The sequence below is a fragment of the Manihot esculenta genome, chromosome 3, assembly GCF_001659605.2.
Source record: "Manihot esculenta cultivar AM560-2 chromosome 3, M.esculenta_v8, whole genome shotgun sequence".
Lineage (NCBI taxonomy): Eukaryota > Viridiplantae > Streptophyta > Magnoliopsida > Malpighiales > Euphorbiaceae > Manihot > Manihot esculenta.
Genome location: NC_035163.2, coordinates 16,429,477 through 16,448,991, shown reverse-complemented (window position 1 = coordinate 16,448,991; position 19,515 = coordinate 16,429,477). Strand labels below are relative to the sequence as shown.

Below are 19,515 nucleotides of genomic sequence, written 5' to 3'. Positions count from 1 at the left end.
TCATCATTTAAGTAGGAAATTTTTATGGGATTTTATTTTTTGTTCCCAGGATGCTTCTTGGTTCATTGATCAAACTGCAGTATCCTCCAGAACATGGGATGGCAAAACTCCTATTGATATCGCTAAGCTAAATAACCAGCATGAGGTACTAATTAAAGTGCTTGAGAATGATGCCTTACTGTAAGTAGGAGGATGAGTTGTATATGGGTATTAAGCATATCTATTGCTTAAACACAGTCATATGATAAGAAAAAATGCCATTTCATCCACTTGCCTTGTCCTGCGTGTGCGAAAAATGGCCAATTTTTTGAGCATTGTCATCTTCAATTGGCATTTGCATCACAATTTTCACAACTCACAAAAGCAAAGCATCGACACTGAAAATGACAAATATCTAATGTGGATTTTGATATAGCTTATTTTACTTATTTTGTTTTAACAAACTTACAAGAGAATTTCTAGTAATATTAGGGGCGAATTTGGGAGGAAGGAGAATTAAGTGGACAAATTTTCCTACTTATAACAACAAAATTCTATAATTTTATTTTTTTTAAAATTACTATTTAGTCCCTATATTATAAGAAAATTCACTAGTTAATTCTTTAATTTTATAAAATATATTAAAATATGTATGAGATTTTAAAAAAATATACTAATTAGTCTATCTCCCCTTTTTAATAATTAAGTATTGTAAAAAAATATATATATAATATATTTGATATGAAAATATTAATTAATAGATATTTTTATAAAATTAAAAAATTAACTAACAAATTGTCTCATATTATAAGGACTAAACAGTAAAATATTTGAAAGGATAAAACAAACATACAAATTAATTAATAGAATTTTCAATATCTTAAAAATATTTAAATGTATTTTTTAAAATTAAAAAATTAATTAACTAATAAATTTTGATAAAAGCCTGGCAGGAGCTAATTGCATCAGCAATCCATGCCCTATGTACAAAGAAGATCATAATAATTTTATGGGTTAATGCTTAATTTTATGGACAGGTTAAATTTATTCTATTTTTAATTTTTTATTATTCTATTTTTATTTTATTTTTTTGCCTAAATTAGCTCAAAATTTTCAATTTAATTTGATTTTAGCTTAAAAACAAGAAATTTATATAGAAAGTTCAGCCTTTTTTTTTTTATTTAAAATTTTCTAAAAGTGAAAAACTTAAGCTTGATTTTTGTTTAAATCAAGAAATTTATTTAGCAATTTTAACTTTTGTGCTAAATTGAGTTTGAATTGAAATTTTTAAGCTAAATATTTGATTCACATGATCGTTAATTATAGTATTAAAGATAATTTAGGAAAATTTCTCAAATCTCATGGAATTAAAGTTAGAATAGAACAATTAAATAATTTTTAAAAAAATAAATACTAAAAAAAACAACAATACAGGTTAACCGATTTAATTACGTCTGCTGTGATTTATTGATTTAGTTACGTTTATTGTGACTAAATTTTTTTTTACTTTTTTTGTAAGTTTTTTAATAGAATATATTTAAAAAACATTATATTTCTATATATTTAAAAAAATATATAAAAAAAATAAAATAGCCTTCAAAATGTTGAAGTGATGAATGGTGTAGGGTATATCTTTGAGACAGTGGGTCAACTAGCATAGTAGTCAAAGGGAAGTGAACAAGGAACTTAAGATTTGAGAAAAGGGAAAGATTATCCCATCCTCACTCAAAATGGCAACGTGCTGCTAACATGCCCTTTACTGATAATCACAGCAAGGATACGACAACCCATCAATTTGACAATATCATTCTTTTTTCTTACCAATATTAACTTATAAATCTCATCTTCTTGTCCTGTTAACCAACAGGAACTCCAACTGAAACATGGAGGCCAAAAGATCCTCCACTGTCTCAGATGTTGGAGCTTGGGCTATGAACATTATCAGTTCCATTGGAATCATCATGGTCAACAAACAACTCATGTCCCCTACTGGTTTTGATTTTGCTTTTGGTAAGCTCTTCTTCTTTCTTTCTTTCTTTCTTTCCGTTATCATGGACTTTAAATTTCTGATTCCTACCTTGCAGCGACAATGTTAACTGGTTTACACTTTTCGATGACGGCCTTGGTTGGCTTGGTCTCAAATGCTGCTGGTTACTCTGCTTCTAAGCACATTCCCTTGGGGGAACTTGTCTGCTTCTCAGTTGTCGCCAATGTTTCAATCACAGGGATGAACTTGAGCCTCATGCTCAACTCTGTTGGATTTTATCAGGTTTTTTTAACCGTTTTCTCTTTCTTCAAACTCTGTATATTGGTTAATTTATAACATAGTATCGTTTAGCATCTATCATTTTAATAATATATAATTTAGTTTTTGAGATTTTATTTTGTTAATAAAATATATATTTATTTTAATGTATTTTTTAAAATTGAGTGATCCATTTACTAGATTAAATAATAAATTTTATTTTTTAATAAAATAAAATAAAAATTCAAAAATTAAACTTCAAGAATTATACTGTAAATTACCCTTGCATATATACATTAATTTCTAAATTCTAATGGTTATTTTTTCATGTGCAGATTTCAAAGTTAAGCATGATCCCTGTGGTTTGTGTGATGGAATGGTTTCTTCACCGCAAGCACTACTCCAGGGAAGTGAAGATGGCTGTGATGATAGTGGTTGTCGGCGTCGGTGTCTGCACCGTCACCGATGTCAATGTTAATGCTAAAGGATTTCTTTGTGCTTGTGTGGCTGTCTTCTCTTCATCTCTACAGCAAATTGTGAGCTTTCCTCTTCATCTTTGCACTTGCTTTTATTGCTATGCGATCTGAAAGAATCAATCTCATAATTTTGTTTGCTTGTGGGTTCAAGTCAATTGGGTCCTTGCAGAAGAAGTATGCAATAGGCTCTTTTGAACTGCTAAGCAAGACAGCTCCATTACAAGCTCTGTCTCTTCTAGTCACAGGTCCATTCATTGATTACTACCTCAGTGGCAAATTTATATCAAATTATGCATTATCTCCTGGAGGATTTGTAAGTCTCAGCATCTCTTTCTTTTTTCTTTTTTTTTGGAAAATTACTAATTTGGTTCCAGTAATATTAGAAAACATACTAGTTAATTTTTTAATTTTAAAAAATATATCAAAATATTTTTAGACTTTTAAAAAATATACTAATTAATGTCTCAATTAACTTTATCCAGCTGAAAAAAGTCTAAAATATATTTAATATAAATGAATTAATTAGTAAATATTTTTATAAAAATAAAGAAAAGAAAACACATTCTCACTCTCTTGACATTATATATATTTCTGAAATAATTGGAAACACTGCAGATTCTGATAGTGGTGTCATGTTGCTTGGCTGTATTCTGCAATGTGAGTCAGTATCTATGCATTGGACGTTTCTCAGCAGTATCTTTCCAGGTTTTGGGGCACATGAAGACTGTGTGTGTCCTAATATTGGGTTGGCTACTCTTTGATTCAAAAATGACTCTGAAAAATATAATTGGGATGGTTCTTGCTGTTGTTGGAATGGTGGTATACAGTTGGGCAGTAGAGGTTGAGAAGCAAACAGGAACCAAATTCATTCCTGTTTTGAAACCCAAATTATCACAAGACCAAAAGGAACAGACTCCATTGATTAAGGATGTTGAGCTTGGTTAGTCTAGGATTAGTAATGCATTTTATGGCCGTCAAAGATAGGCAATTTTTATTTAGATCGGATCTACATATATTGCTCTCTCCTTGTTTTGTTGCCCTTTTTGTTTTATCAAAAGATAAACACACACTTTTTAAATTAAGGAAATGTGCATGAAAAGATGTCCAAGAAACTAATAAAAAAAATAAAAAAATAATAGAAAATTATGAGAAGGTTTTACTATATAACAATTAGGCTGAATTCATAAAAGGTTCTTAAAAAATATTTTTATTAGCAAGATAATCTCTGTATTTCTTAAAATTTCTTGAAATACTTTTAAAATTTGAGGTTAAATTTATAGTAAAATGATATCTTATATTTATAAACTATTAGCAAACAAAAATTTTTATATTAAATATTATTGGGCTAAACTTAAGTTTATAATAAATAAACAAATATCCTTCATACTATTAGCTAAGCAAGACTTTTATGTTAATAGTATAGATTCTAATGATTTCATCCGATAATTTTTATTTATTTATTTACTTTCTATTTTTACATATAATTAATATATAAATTAATTATAATAATTTTATTTAATATTATCTTATCTCTAAAATAACTTATCGCTAATTATCAAAATACCTTTTTATATTTAATAAAGTTTAATGTATTTAAAATAAATATATTTAAAAATTAATAAAAAAATATTTTTTTAATATATGTAAAAAAATAAATAAATAAAAATTATACTATGGAATGAGCATATAATAGAAAATATTTAAAATAAAAATTAAAAACATAACGAAAAGGAGGAGTAATCGGTGAACTACCCGTTGACCTATTTCCTTGCTCACTTATTCTTCCTTTCCTCCGCTACTGGCAACTTCTAGCCACGAACAAGACAATACTCGAAGGCAGTATCAATGGGAAAACGAGAGAAAAGACAGAATGTAACTAAGAATAAAGCCTTAAGACTCGCTAGCATTTTTTTTTTTTTTTACCTTTTTTTAATATTTTCCAATGGGACTTATATTCATAATTACATGTTATTTTAAATTAAATATTTAATGCATTATTATTAAAATTTAATAGTATTAGTAGAAGTAATTGTGCTAATGACATAAAAAAATACATGATTTCTTTTTATCATAAAATCAATTTCATACGTGGATATTTAATTATTTTATTTTTCATTAGGAAATATCACTTTGCTAATAGCAAAAAAGTATATGGTTTTTTTTTTGTTAGGTTCAGCACACAAGGATAAATTCAAAATTGAATCACGTAGGTTTCTGCTTTTAATACATGTACTAACTTGATGTTACATGCTCTGCTTTAGTTCTAGTCAATTGAGCTTGTTCAAGATTAGCCCATATAAATTGTCCACTTCTTCACAATGTCTTTATATTTGGAAACAAAATCAATTAGGTTTTTATCCATCAATTCAACAATGCTTACTTGTTTACATAAACAAATTGCCTGATTTGGACTTGGATTTATGATTTGGAGAACACTTGATCAGCTGTCTTGCTCAAGTTCTCCTGTTCAACCTTTACACTTGATTCATCAATTTGCATTGGACCCACATCTAAAGCCTGCAAGCACACAAGCAAGATTATCACAAAACTCATCCCACAGAATCTTTCAATCTTTCTGCAATGTGTTTCTAGCAAAGTATTTGCCTCCAGCTTAAAATCCATCAGTGGACTGCTGTGCGGGTGCTTGTGTGCAACGAACTTTACCTTTCCACCAGCAGTCTCATCTGCAGTTGTTTCAAAGCCTCTAGCATGCTCGGCAACTCCTTTCTGACTCTCCTGAGGTGAATATAAATAACAATTATTATGGCATAACATAATAAACAATAAATTAGGAAAAATCCATAGATGGTCCATAAATATGAGCGCATGCAGATGCAGAAGGTATACTCAAGATGTCAGCCAGAGCCAGTAGCGTCTAATGTAGGGTACATTAATAACCCTACACTAAGAATCTCATTTGATACTTGATTTTTTTTTTTTTTTCCATTTTGCTTTTGGACAACAGAAGCTCAGACACAAGCTAGATTACACAAGAATGAACAAAAGAAACCCCACTAGTATCATGGAGTAGCCCAGAAAGAAGACGTTGCGGGCCTCTGTCAGGGAATGACTACCAATAGGGAGATTCTCCACCCAATTAGCTTTGGAAAAATGTTTTTAACAGACAATATTATAGCATCACAACAGAACAACCTCGCTTCAGTTGCAAGAACGAGCACAATTCAAGTAAAGGTTATTAAAATATAGCGTTCCATCATTTTGCACATTCAAATTAGAAACCAGTAATATTTTAAAATGGAGAAAATGGGCTTGATATTCTACAGCTGAAAGTTCATCACCGGAAGTCTGGAATTATCCTGTGCTGCTTGCTCCAATTCTCAAACAAGATAATGTTCGATAGAAGCACATTGGCTTATTTTGCATGTCAGTTCTCAAAAAGATCTAGTAATGAAGCAGAATGGGATTTTCTTTTCTGGGGCAAGTTGGAGAGAATGATCATCTAAGCCTTGTGCTTTTGGAGCAACAAACACAAATGATAAATCTGTTTTCTTGGTACAACATCATGATAAGGCAACTGAGATGCACTGGATTGGTTCCGACAAATCCCATCATAATTATTTAAGATGATCTATGATAAATTCTACACTAAAAAACAAAAGCAAAAATAACTAGAAAAAAATATCTGTAAGCATCAAGTATCAACGCCTTCCTTTTTATGAGTTTCTTTTTAAAAATTAAAGAGGGAAACTAAAGAGATCCTTACCTTTTCAAGCATAAGTTAAAAACATTTCAAGTTTCTATATACATATACAAGTTCCTTAATGCATATAACTGGAGATGATAAAGGTGAAAAGAGCAATGTGATGAGAAAATGCACCTTCTTCTCGCTATATTAAATACAGATCAATTCTCAAGAGTATAATATCAAAATTGTTTTTATCAATCAGAATATTAATATAAATGTCTACATCCTAAAACTAGAATATTAAGAAAAAATGAAAGGAAATAGGCAATCAGTTGAAGTTTCTATGGTCAAAAGATAATCAGAACAGAAACATACCAGATCTTTCGGCTCAGCCTCAATTAATTCTCTCTTCACCCTGCTTGGTAAAGGCTTGCTGCATAAAATGCAAGTTAGAAAACATCAGACATGAATAGGGAAAGATTTATTCTGCTTTTCTTTCCGGAGGAGGAGGGAAAAGGAACAAAAAAAAAACTACCGCTCATCATCAACATCCATGTCAGAATCTGGATCCCATCTCTCATCTCCATCATCCTGATCCTCATCCACCTGATACAATCAACCACAAAAGATAAAGTTCATTACAAATAAGCTATAATGGATTAGTAACAAGTTAACCTAGTCTACCATGAATTAGAAAGAAATCCAAATTAAATTGGAATACAAGAAGCTAAACTACTAAAGGATGTTTGGTAAACTGTAGCAAAGCATAACGGGATGGAACAAAATTATGGTTATACATCTTTATTCTATTACATTTTATTAGAGTCTATAAAACAAGTGCCAAAATTGCAGTTGTGAGAACAAATACAGGTTGTATAGCATTAAATCCATAATGGCCCTTTTATATCAAATAAACACAATATAGTAGAAAAAAAAATATTATCGTATATTAGCCAAACCATCCCTCTTAGAGTGTGTTTGGCATAGGGTGAATTAAATTAACATCTTATACTAGCCAAAGCATCCAGCTTCACAAGATATCCAATAGAAATCCAAGTTAAGATGAACTTACAAGAAATGCATATACTACATAATTAAAATCATATTATATTATCGATGTCAGTTGTCAACAAAAAATAATAGCATCCGATAAATATAAGATAATATTCTATTTGTGTGAGCATGACTACTGAATGCCATAGTCTGGATGGATATAACAATAAATAACAAGAAAATCAAAGAACTACAACTTACAGAAGTAGCAAGATACATACCTCTGGGAGCTCAGTATTGGGTGGTCTTTCCTGAAATGGGACACTGGGTGCATGTTGAAGCTTTGTTAGATTATCAAGAAGCTTGGACCGTATATCATCCAGCAATTGACGTGAATTCTTATTCTCCATATTACTTGGAGCAACATGGAGGGTATAGTCTGGACCAAAGTACTCATAGTACTCGTGCTGTGGCATCTTGTCATCAACTTCCATTCCAAGTGCAACTCCTGTCTGCCTTGTACAAAATATATCAACAGAAGAGGTATTCAGTTTAAAATAAACATTAAATGCAATTAATTCAATAATTCAAGAAACTTTTCTGATTTTAAATATGTAAATTAATAAAAATTATTTGAAGAAAATCATACCTCATAGCACCAGCAGCGAGCAACATTCCGAATGGTGTAACCACCACCACCTAATAGCAATAATGGCACATTGAATGATCTCATAAATTTCACACACTCAGCATGGCCCTTGATAGAAAGATTGAAGCATCCTAATCTATCCCCAGATAATGAGTCAGCACCACATTGAAGAACCACAGCACCCGGCTTAAAGAATTCCATTACTTTTCCGATTATTGGTTTAAATAGGAAATGATAGCTCTCGTCATCTATTCCATCATCCAATGGAACATTAAGGGAATAGTATTTCCCTTTCCCATATCCAATATCACGTATATCCCCTGTACCAGGAAAATAATCTCCAAATTTGTGAAAGGAAACAGTCATGACCCTATCAGTGGTGTAAAATGCCTCCTCCACACCATCACCATGGTGAATGTCAATATCCACATAGAGAACACGCTGCAAGACAGAAAAATATACATTAGAAAGTGTACCTGACTATTACTGAATGTCATTGTTAGAATTGTATGATTCTCCACTCTCAAATAATTTGAAGTAGGCATGCATGTGAAAAGCTGAAAGGCGATAAGAAACACACATACATCTACCTTTCACAATTTAAATTGTACAATTTGATTCAATTTTTGCAGTTATTACACTTCAAAAACTATGTGGACAATTTTCCTTTTCTTCAACTATTTTAACTCCATAGTGTAATCTCATCTGCATTTCTTCCTCCTTAGTTTCCAATTATTTCCCTCGCCTAGTCTCTACCCCCATCTCCAATCCTACATATGCACATATTGAGGAAAAACAAATGATGCAAAATGTGGTCTTCAAAAGTCAAAGGCTACAAACTGCATCTATCACCATAAATTCCCCAGCAATTCAGGACATGATAAATTCAATCTTATACTTGTAAAAACTATTTCAAGAAGGAACCTTAAATCAGGTGAACATTAAGCCCTAAGATTCTGAAACTACCTTCATCAATCATCATCTTAAATCTGGAGCAGATGAACTAATCCAACCTAGTCTAGTAAGATGAGTTGGATTCTTCATCTTATTATCACTAAGACAGAATTTTAATGTAACTTCGATTGTCAATCATGGTCACCAGTTTGTGGTGATATCAACAAAAAATCATATGACATGAGTAGTAATAATGTTTATAGCTACAACACTAACAAAATCCAAGCAAACTGAACATGGTACTAGACCTAGAGGAATAGAAAGCCAGAAGAAGGAATTTTTCTGTTCGTAAAGGTGTTGCTTATTGCATTTAGATACTTGATGCTTATGACCAATGAAATAAAGTAACTATAGTAATCAACAAAATGAAGACTCAACTAAAATATATATGCAAGAAGAAGCTCATGAACATCGGTTGGTAATACAAAGATGATGGACAATAATGCAATCCTATACGTTACATGAGTTATTAAAGATATACATTTGCTTATAAAAAAGAAAGGGGGTGGCAACCACACACAATAGAATATTAGACAAACCTCATGCTGTTTAAGAAGCTCCAAAATTGCAAGGACAATGTCATTGACATAGCAAAAGCCAGACGCTTCACACTTCTTAGCATGATGAAGGCCACCAGCCCAATTGATAGCAATGTCACAAAGACCATGGTTTAATTTCACAGCCCCACCAACTGAGCCACCAGCATAAGTCTGACAGAAGGAGTAAAGGCCATCAAAAACAGGGCAATCTTCACCCACATTAAAGCGCTTGAGCTGCCTGAGCTGGTCCTGCTGGCTTTCAGGGGTAATGCTGCGTAGAAAAGCCACATAATCATCCGCGTGGAAGCGGCATAGATCCCTATCTCTGGCAGGAAAGGGCTTAAGGACCTGCATGTGCTGAAGCAAACCATAATGGGCAAGAAGGGCATGGGTCATTCTAATGCGATGTGGCTTCATGGGGTGACCCTGTCCATAGTAGTAATTGCCCACCTCTGGGTCATAAAAATAGCAGACCTTTCTCTTCACCCCATCAGGACCTGACGGCAGAGAATTGCCTCCGGTCTCCATTTACTGTTTTAAGAATATTACTGTTTTTCTACCAAAAACCACCAATTAATTTCTGTACAACTCCATTGTTCAAGAAGTACACAACCCTAGATAGTTAGATCTCTATGCTTTCTCCTCATGCAAAGACCAAGAAATACTCGGGGTTCCAAAAGTCAAGATTTAAAAAAAGAAAAAGAAAAAGAAAAAGAAAGAAGGAAAGAAAACAGCCAACACCAAAAGAAACTGAGAATTAAGATATTACTTGTGGAGCAGAAGAAAAGGAAAAAACTTGCGGAAAGAGAACCATTATATACGAAGAAATCTTAATGCTTCAATACTCTTCCCTTCTCAGGTAATCGCAATTTGAACAAAAAAAATTGTTAAAAATAACCAAAACCCGTTCAGTCAATACAAACTCAAACAAGAATACAACAACCGAAAAGCTTAAAACTTTGAGAAGAATTAATCAAAATAATCGAAACCCACATAAGAGAATGCAAACTTGTTTAAAAATAAAAGACAGAGACAGAGCAAGAGATTAGAGAGACTTGTTGCTTCACTATACCTCTATAAACAGAAACTTCAATAAACAGACTCTAAACTCTTGTTCGTTCTTCGTATTCTCCCTTCGAATTGGTAGAACCTTAATAATTAATATAAATGGATGTTATTTATAAGAACTGCGTGGGATCTCCTCTTACTTCAACTCCGATTTCCAGAGATCGTTGGAAGCGGGGCAGCCCGTACTTTTTTCATTTCGCTTTGCTGTCTAAGCCCAATTCAATACTGGCCCAACCGATCATTACCCACAGAACAGAATCTCACCACTCTTTTTTTTTTTTTTTTTTTTCAATAGGAGAAATTATAAAAATGTATCTATGTTTTTATCGGTTTAAAATGTATGGTTTAATTTATCAAAAATATCGATATTGTTAATAAATAGAAAATTATATTATAAAATATTATTTTAATATAAAATAAATTACAGATTTTATTTTAAAAATTAAAAAAATATTTTTATATTTTTATATATATATTTTTTAATCAATAATTATATTTTATTTACCACGTGAATCAGTACTATTTATTAATAGTATGATAACACAATATATTATATTGGTATAAATTAATTCACATAACTAAAAATAAAAATGAGCTAAATTTAAAATTATACTTTCTCCCTTTTAATAACTTTCTATCGATTTTGCTTTCTAACATTTTTTTTTATATACTTTCATCTATTTTCTTATGATCATTTTAAGATGAATTACTTTTAATCTCTAAATATCTATTTCCTTTTTAGTTGACTATTGTGGTTGTGGCGATAACAAGTTTTCTCTGTGTTTGGGTCTCTGCAAAGTATTGCTATCAATGTATAAGTTTGCATGGCTTATAACCAAAAGGGAAATATCCCTCTACAGGTTGGATTTTAAAAGAAGGGTACTATGTTTCAAAGCGAAAAATGAAATTACTTCATTACTTGTGAAAAAAAAAAAAGAGGCAGCTCCTTGTCAAGATTCTAGTTTTAAAAGCATCTTGCTTTTGCTAGCACCCAGTGCTAAATGCAGAAATAATCAAGCATGAACTTGCAATCCAAATCCCGAGTTCCTTCCAATAGTTTACCAACTGATGTCGACAAAACTTGGAATTCACCCAACTGTTTTCTTTTTCTTGGCCGAACCAGCAAATCAATAAGTTTTACCAGTTTAGGCCACATTTACATTTGTGATATATTGAAAACAATCTGCAATCTACACGAGGATCATCTGCACAGCCACTTTTGATCACTCAATAGTCAATGCTATAACTAACAACTAGGACAGAACCATCAAAACATAACGAAGCAGCCAAACTGTTGGATTCTTACATTGACAGACAGTATTCCCACCAAAAAATTGCTCCAAAATTACAGTTTATCAACTGTATGAACCTATTGGTTAACCTTTGACATGTGATATGTCCATAGCCTATAGATTACTAGCAAAGAGATAACTAAACATGATAAAATATCGAGCCAATAATTACAATATGTTATGGCCATAATTGCAAAGCTAATTACAATAAGTTAAGGCAACCTCATGGTTTATAATGACAGGCATTACGAACTGGATCTCACTATGAACTTGGATGTGGACCAGTCATCGCCACAAAATTTCCACATTCAAATTGCTGCAGCTGTACATCTCCCTCTGATATCGTGTCCTAGTCATCTCTTCGCTTGGCAACCCAACTGCAATGCATAATAACGTACATGTCATAATATGTCCATCTTGCACAAATCATGCATTAAAAGCACAAACCATGTTTGATGAAAAGTTGCACGAGTAGTTACACTGTCTCTTATTTCTTCAATGCAAAGGTTTGAATAATTTAAACTACTCTTCAGAAAGCATCCTATATTTACCAAGAAGTAGATTTAAATAAGGAAAACTATGAAGTTGTTTTAGGAGGCAAATGACAGTCCTCCTAAGGCTATCCAATTAAAGGTGCCAATACGAACATGCTTATAAGGAACAGAACTATAATTTATATTATTATTAGCAAAATTAGCACAATTTTACTTTTACAAAACATCAAAATCAATTATTTTTGTTTTAATTCCTCTTCTTGGGCTTTACAAGCAAGATCATTTTGAAGTTACATAATTACTAGAATTACAGATAAATTCAACAAAATACATGTCAAGTATTGCAAATCGTTTGCATGTACGCTACAGCATCCAGAAATTTCACCTCTACAAAGAAAATCATTAAGATTAATAACATAACAGTAGAATGCTAAATTTTCCTTTCTACAAGAGCCAACCATCATAATCAGACTGGCCATTGACAAGGGTCAAACAGCAGGAGCATTATCAATTTATTAATTAAAAAAAAATCACATACTTGGGTTAAAAGCTCTTACAATCAGTACCTATATACAGAATAGCTCCCAAAATCCATCAAGTTCATGTCATGCTCATATTTGGGCCTTTGAGAAAGTAGAAGTCAACTTCAAAGTAATATCACTGTAAGGTTGCTCCTGTCGTACATCAATAAGCCCATAACTCTTCAAAACCTGAAGTGTACAATCAAGAATCACATGACCGAAAGCATGATAAATAACAAAACAAGTAGCATTAAGACCTGCAATCATTCAAATGAACATTTATATGAAAATCCTAGACATGGTTGTCCAATTGAGATTCCCATTGTGAAAAAAAATCCTGCTCTTATGAATCATGAATCAAATTGCATTTGCAAGAGTCAGCATGTGTTTAAATCAGTTATATACAAATGCAATAAATATAATTATAATAGATAACAATAAAAATGTACTTTTGGCATACAAAGAGTAATTCTCTGGCCAATTAAACGGCCACTTACACTAAACATGGGAAACGGGACTTCCAATCCTAAGGTTCCCACTTGCCACCATCATTCAATATTCATGAACACATGTAGCACATATAATACAAAGTGTGCTCATCAATTTCATAACAAGTCAATTGGAAAGTTCATAGCTCTACAATATTTTTCACTAAATTGTAAAAGTAACCTATCAATCATCATTAATTTTTTTAAATATATATAATGCCCACTTATGCAGAGTGTCATGATGACTTGTTTTCCTTGACGTGTTAACTTGCATGAAAACATTTAAGTTGATATTAGCATTAAACACTTCAGATTGACAATTTAGGAACTTACTAGTGTTTCGAAGAACATCCGAGCACATAACTTTCTTGTTTTTCCTTGTAAGATCTTGTTGAGACTCAGATCTCCAGAGTGGTCTTCTGATACTGGGGTGACTGGTGAACATCCTTTTAAATATTGAGCCACAGCCCTGCATGCCAACAGTAAACAAATCAACAGGAAGTCTGGAAGGAGAAAGGAGGAATTACTAGGAAGGAAGATTTCTCCAGTGAAAATTTTAACAAAAGTACCTTGTCCTCACAGACAGGGAATATTCACCTTGAGTGCCTTCAGATCCTGCCATGGACATAAATGCCATCGAAATATCATAAACAAAAAGTTTAACACTTAATATCACTTCAATTTCTTAAATGAACAAGGAAAATCAATTTACCAGCTGGGGAATTGTCAGCTTCAAGAAAATAAAGGTCCTGCAGCAATATAATCCATAAATTAAGATGCAAAAAACACTAACTTGGTTAGCTTGGATAGAATGAATTTATGCCTCATAATCTAAAATAACTACAGATACAAGAATAAGAACATATATGAATGTATTGACAAGTGAATAAGCATATCATCATACACCAAGTTTGAGGCACAACATCAGAACTTTAGCGTTAATGCACATCAGGACATGCACAAGGTAACAAATACTTGAAATGAAGAAAAAAATCACGAAAGCATAAAAAAGACCAAAATAACCAAAATTCTAGAAATGCATCAAAAAAATAAATAAATAAAAGCAAAGGCATTACCTCTGTTTGTGCAGTATTCATCGATTCAGGAATATTAGAAAGTCCAGTGTGCCCCATATCAAATTGCTCCTCCAAAAATGTCCTAGGTGTTTCCAGCTCAGTAGTGTAAGTTCCAGTGGATGCTGCAATATCTGGTGTAGGCAACACTTCAGTTCCAGTATTTGTACCAGCCCAAGGTAATTTTTCTGATTCCAGACTTCTTAGTGAGCTGGGAGTGAAGTCATCTCTAGTAAAAGGAGAAGAAACAAATCTTCCAGGAGAAGTCATTACTCTGGCTGGAGAAGGCAAAAGTTCTGGCAACATACTATTGCCATCATGGCCTTCATGATGCCGAAGACATTCAATTTCTGGATTGGGTTCAGCTTCTGGTGCAAGAGGTTGTGCAACTGGAGGCCCTTGAAAGTGTTCAGTTGCAGAGGCAGAAGTTGCAATCCTAGGCTCTGGGATCACTTCCGTAGCTGCAGCTGGAGAAGTTGCATCCCTGGATTCTGGAATCACTTCAGTTGGAGAAGCAGGAGAGGTTGCAATCCTAGGATCTGGACTGGCTTCCCTTTCAAGAGTCAAGTGACATTTTATAGGAACAAAGTCCTTATTTAAAAGATTGCATATCTCAGGAGAAGACCCTGGAAACAGACAAAAATCATTACTCTCACAAACTACCAAGACCAAGAAATCAACAATCAAAAACCAACTAATGCATTTGATGAAGATACCAGTTAATGAAGGCTCATAAAAGACTTGTTCCTTCCTTAAAGTGTTGTTCAATTTCCAAATGGCCAAAGTGGTGGAAGGGATTTCCCTTCTTTTCCTTGATATGTCACTAGAATCTTCTAGTGCCTTCTTCATAAACCTATCAAATTACCATTCTTATGTCAGTGAGCACAACCAAATGAAACAAGGTCTTGACATGATCATATCAAACAAGATACTGTACTTATTAGTTAACACCGTGGACTCATCAAAGAAATGCTTTCTCTTTCTCTGCCTTGGTCTTGGCTGCTGAACAGGTGGAGTTGGACGCATGGCGAGTTCAGGTGATATGTTCCCTGAAACACAAAAAGAACAAGCTCATCCAAGATATACATAGGCCATATCCTGCTTATGTAAGAAGTTATGTAGTTATGCTCACTAAATGAAGTACATGTATCAAAGACTTCGGGTGCCTGTTGCGAAGCAGCAGAATTGAGGGGCTCTGGACATTGCAGAAATGGTGAAGATTGCCCTCCAGATGGCATCGTATCTTCCTTAAATGGAGAAGGAATTTCCTTCTGATTCAAACCTAGATCTAAAGATTTGTTAGGATCAGATGCATCATTTTGATGACCTGGAAATACTGCAGGAAGATTTTCTGAGCTAAAACCATGGACCAGATCACGCATAACTTCAATTTCTAGAGGGGAATTTCCATTGTTAAGTACTGAATTTAGAACCTCAGTTTGGTTGCTCGGACCAGAATCTCGTACATCCAGAGTGTCAGTTCGTAGTTCTGCCTGGTTGCTCTGAACAGGATCCTGAAAATCCAAAGTTTCACTTCGTATTTCTGTTTGGTTGCTTGGAGCTTCTTGATTATCAACAGTGTCCATAGGCACTTCTGCCTGATTACTTGGACCCGGTTCTTGAAGATCAAGAGTTTCTGTTGGTAATTGCATCTGATCCATTGGACTGGCATGGGGAGTATCAACCATTGATTGAGGAAGGACACTGTGATTCTAAAAGAAAGGTTAGACCGACTCAACTGAATTTCTTTTCTATTTTAATTAACAGCATCTGAAAATGAAATTAGGGACGTACTTCTTGTCCATTGGCTGAACCCCTGAATCAAAATCTTGTTCTGGTGGTAATGCATCCATCATAATATCCTGCACAGCAATCCTTCTGCTAGTGAATAATGAAATTCCAATACATTTATTAAAAAGATCATACAGGCAAAAGCCATACAAATTAAGATGACTTTTTAAAGAAAAATGGTAGACCTCATCAAAAGTTATAATAACATAAGGATCCCTGCCGGTAGGAATTTGATCTTGAAGTGTTATCTCCTCCTGACTCCTAGTATGAGTATCCGGAGACCTAGGACCAAAATTATTGAGTGTCAAAAAGTTCTAATGAAAAATAAAGGTGCAGAAGTCAAAAAAAAAAAAAAAAGAAGTCTGTTCATTCTAATTTTACCCATCAGGATATACGTCCAAGTCCACATCCAAGGCATCAAGGTCAAATGTTTGTGGCAAAGTAACAGATTCAAATTTTGCTGTTGTGGCATTCTCTGGCAAATTAACTTCTGTGGAAGCGAAGGCCTTTCTTAAGCCAATAAGAATGACATTGCAATCATGGTAAAGATAATCAACTTTCTTTGAATATATCCGAACAACACCTAACAGTAGGTGGCCAGACATTCTAAGTGCGATGGGAACTTCAGGGAACATGATGCGATCTAAACATACATCCATCAAAAATAGCAAAGCATAAGTCAGTTTTCCACCCTTCTTTTTTTCTACACAAGTAAACACCACATTTCAGAGGAATACAACAGACACACTACACAAAATAACACCAAAGAAGAATAACGAATGATACAAAAGTACATTGAAAAAGCACCTCTCACTGGAAAGCTTTTGATTTAATAATAGAATCATTGCATACAATTGGTACATGCCACATTAACAACATATCAAAAACATCATTTTTACACAATTAAGAAGACAGTACATGGAAAAAATAAAATTCACCCAAAATACTCTTCCCTCACACATCAAAAATTAACCCAACTACTGCAGAGGTAATGCAGTCTAAGAAAGGCGGTCTACTTCCAGTCAAAACATAATATAAAAAAACACAGACTTCCACAAAATATGAACCTGTGTCATTGCTTAATAAGCCAACAGACCACCCAAAATAACACTGGAATTCTAGTTTCAACATGAATTGAACCATAAAAGGTTTGACCTTAGTTACAAAACAAATAAATACCAATCAACAGATGATACAATTGATTTAATTTGCAAAAATAACAAACCCAATATTAAGAAACCCCTCCCCAAATCTTCCTCTAGATATGAACATCAAATAAGAAAACCCAGTGGACAAAATACATAATGTTATAAAATCTAAGATAAGTTTAATTTAAAACACCAATTTCCAGGAAAAAAAATAACTTTTTATTAGGAAAACCCCCACAATGAAAAGACCACCAAATGCAAAAAAAAAAAAAAAATGTGTTGCTGAACTGCTTTATTTTTAATCAGAAACTCAATTTTTGGAACAAAAATAAAAAGATGAAGAACATACCAACAGTGGAGGAGATATCAGTGGAAGTGTAGTGAGACTTTTTGAGGCGATGTTGTAGGTGAGCAGCACACCACACTGTCCCGAGTGGGCCCTTTCTGGCCAGAAAGGTATGCGAATAGAACATCTCCTATCTTCTAGGCCACCTTAGAGGGAGGACTCCTACAAATAACAGAGATAACAGAAAAATAAGAACAAAAAACCAATATAACAGAAAAATAAGAATCAAACCAATTTACAAGGAAAACCAAATCGAATAGAACCAACAAATTTCAGTTGGTTCAGTTCACTTCATCGACTCTCCACACTAAATAAAAGATGATTATACAGACATGGAAGATCCTCAACAGTCACAAGCCACATCCAGATTTCTTTTAAAAAAACAATAAATAAGAGGATGCATTTCTCCTTCTCAAATTTCAACAATAATATAGCAAGAATCCACTGCCGAGAGCAAGAACATGTGATTCTAGAAAGGAGGTGAAATAGGTGAGGGCAGTCGCAAGGAAGAATTCTTACGGAAGTGGAAGTCACAAGCAATACTCAGTATATGTGCCATTCACCCATCAAAAACTCACCAAACAACCAGCAATTTAAACAGAAAAATAAAAACTTTTGACTTACTTGCAAATAAAGCTGTAAAATTTACAAATGGGAAATAACAGAGGGGAGGAAAAGGAAAAATCAGTACCTTGTTAGCAGTAAGGAAAGTGGAGCTGGAGTTACACCAATGGATAAATTACCACAGAATACCTAGAGAAACGAAAAAGAAAGGAAATTTAAAAGAAAAATGCTAAAAGGCTGATTACCAGAAACACAATGCAATCGGATGAAAACCTTGCTTTCAAAGCACAAAATTAAAACTAGAAAATAAAAAATAAAAATAGGAACAGGAGACTACCTAAATTAAGAAACGCTGAGAGATCTCCCGCAGCAATACTTCGAGGAAGAGCGAGAGCAAGAGCGAGAGAGAAGGGGGGCGGAAACGCGAGAGAGAGAGAGAGAGAGAGATATTCTGCAGGAGGGAAGGGCAGAAACGAGAGAGAGCGCGGGAAAGAGAGGCAGAAACGAGAGAGAGAGAGAGAGAGAGAGAGCGGGAGAGTGTGAGAGCGGGCGCGGGAGAGAGGGAATAGGGCAAAATCAATTACTAAATTAAAAGTATGGGAAGCTTTCCTATAATTTTAGAAAATTTATTAATTTATTTTTATTTAAAAATTTTATTTAATATATATTTTTGATAAAAAAAATATTTTTATTTAAAAAAATCTATTTATTTAAAATAAATTTAAATCAATTGAATATTTTTATATTAAATAACTTAATAATAAATTTAAATTATTTAATTTTTATCATTCTTATTATTTTTAAATTAAATATAAATATTTATTCTTATAAATAATAATCATTTTATTACATTCATTTAAAAAATTATTATTATTATTATTATAAAATATAAAATATAAATTTTATATATTTTTTTACAATTAAAAATATAAAAATTATTTTTTAAATTAAGAAAATAATATAATAAATTTTTTAATATTAATTACAAATATATTAAATATTAATAGTCAATATTAAATTAAAATAATTTATTAAAAATTAATTATTAATTAAAAAATAAAAAATAAATTTAAAATTTAAAAAAATAAAAGATAAAAAATAAAAAAATAATTCTAATAACTAATTAAATAATTTTGATATAAATAGTCTTAATAAAATCATTTCTTATAAAATTTTAAGATTTACTTTTAATTCAAAATCAATTCCCATGAAATTTAAATTTTCACACTATTGTCAAATATAAAAATTT

At 32.5% G+C, this 19,515-nt stretch overlaps 3 protein-coding genes across 6 annotated transcripts; 1 reads left to right on the top strand and 2 right to left on the bottom strand.

The window, feature by feature from the left end:
* Window positions 1-1,630: 1,630 nt before the first annotated feature.
* On the top strand, window positions 1,631-3,799 carry LOC110610249 (UDP-rhamnose/UDP-galactose transporter 2). The gene is made up of 5 exons (XM_021750087.2): window positions 1,631-1,989; window positions 2,064-2,248; window positions 2,560-2,760; window positions 2,852-3,013; window positions 3,316-3,799. Exons 1-5 carry the CDS (start codon window positions 1,863-1,865, stop codon window positions 3,643-3,645), a joined length of 1,005 nt encoding a protein of 334 aa, XP_021605779.1. The 5' UTR covers window positions 1,631-1,862; the 3' UTR covers window positions 3,646-3,799.
* A 1,188-nt stretch (window positions 3,800-4,987) lies between these two features.
* On the bottom strand, window positions 4,988-10,708 carry LOC110611852 (histone deacetylase 19). Of its 2 annotated transcripts, none has more exons than XM_021752372.2 (8): window positions 10,554-10,708; window positions 9,482-10,037; window positions 7,989-8,429; window positions 7,621-7,851; window positions 6,882-6,952; window positions 6,722-6,779; window positions 5,365-5,436; window positions 4,988-5,217 (listed from the first exon to the last, which is right to left on the bottom strand). In XM_021752372.2, the coding sequence occupies exons 2-8, from the start codon at window positions 10,007-10,009 to the stop codon at window positions 5,119-5,121; spliced, it is 1,500 nt and encodes a 499-aa protein (XP_021608064.1). In that variant the 5' UTR covers window positions 10,010-10,037; window positions 10,554-10,708; the 3' UTR covers window positions 4,988-5,118. The 2 variants fall into 2 exon arrangements, with proteins under 2 accessions (XP_021608064.1, XP_021608065.1); XM_021752373.2 differs by having other exon boundaries at window positions 9,482-10,029; window positions 10,554-10,706.
* A 1,098-nt stretch (window positions 10,709-11,806) lies between these two features.
* Window positions 11,807-18,814, bottom strand: LOC110610907 (sister chromatid cohesion 1 protein 3). Of its 3 annotated transcripts, none has more exons than XR_006350144.1 (15): window positions 18,604-18,814; window positions 18,394-18,455; window positions 17,706-17,864; window positions 16,590-16,851; window positions 16,394-16,490; window positions 16,212-16,279; window positions 15,550-16,121; window positions 15,355-15,466; window positions 15,134-15,270; window positions 14,421-15,043; window positions 14,057-14,093; window positions 13,914-13,959; window positions 13,678-13,813; window positions 12,893-13,045; window positions 11,807-12,218 (listed from the first exon to the last, which is right to left on the bottom strand). XR_006350144.1 is itself a non-coding variant. In XM_043954599.1 (15 exons), the coding sequence occupies exons 3-14, from the start codon at window positions 17,827-17,829 to the stop codon at window positions 12,947-12,949; spliced, it is 2,313 nt and encodes a 770-aa protein (XP_043810534.1). In that variant the 5' UTR covers window positions 17,830-17,864; window positions 18,394-18,455; window positions 18,604-18,814; the 3' UTR covers window positions 11,807-12,218; window positions 12,902-12,946. The 3 variants fall into 3 exon arrangements, 2 of the variants coding, with proteins under 2 accessions (XP_043810534.1, XP_021606670.1); XM_043954599.1 differs by having other exon boundaries at window positions 12,902-13,045; XM_021750978.2 differs by having other exon boundaries at window positions 12,902-13,045; window positions 15,562-16,121.
* Between the last annotated feature and the right edge of the window lie 701 nt (window positions 18,815-19,515).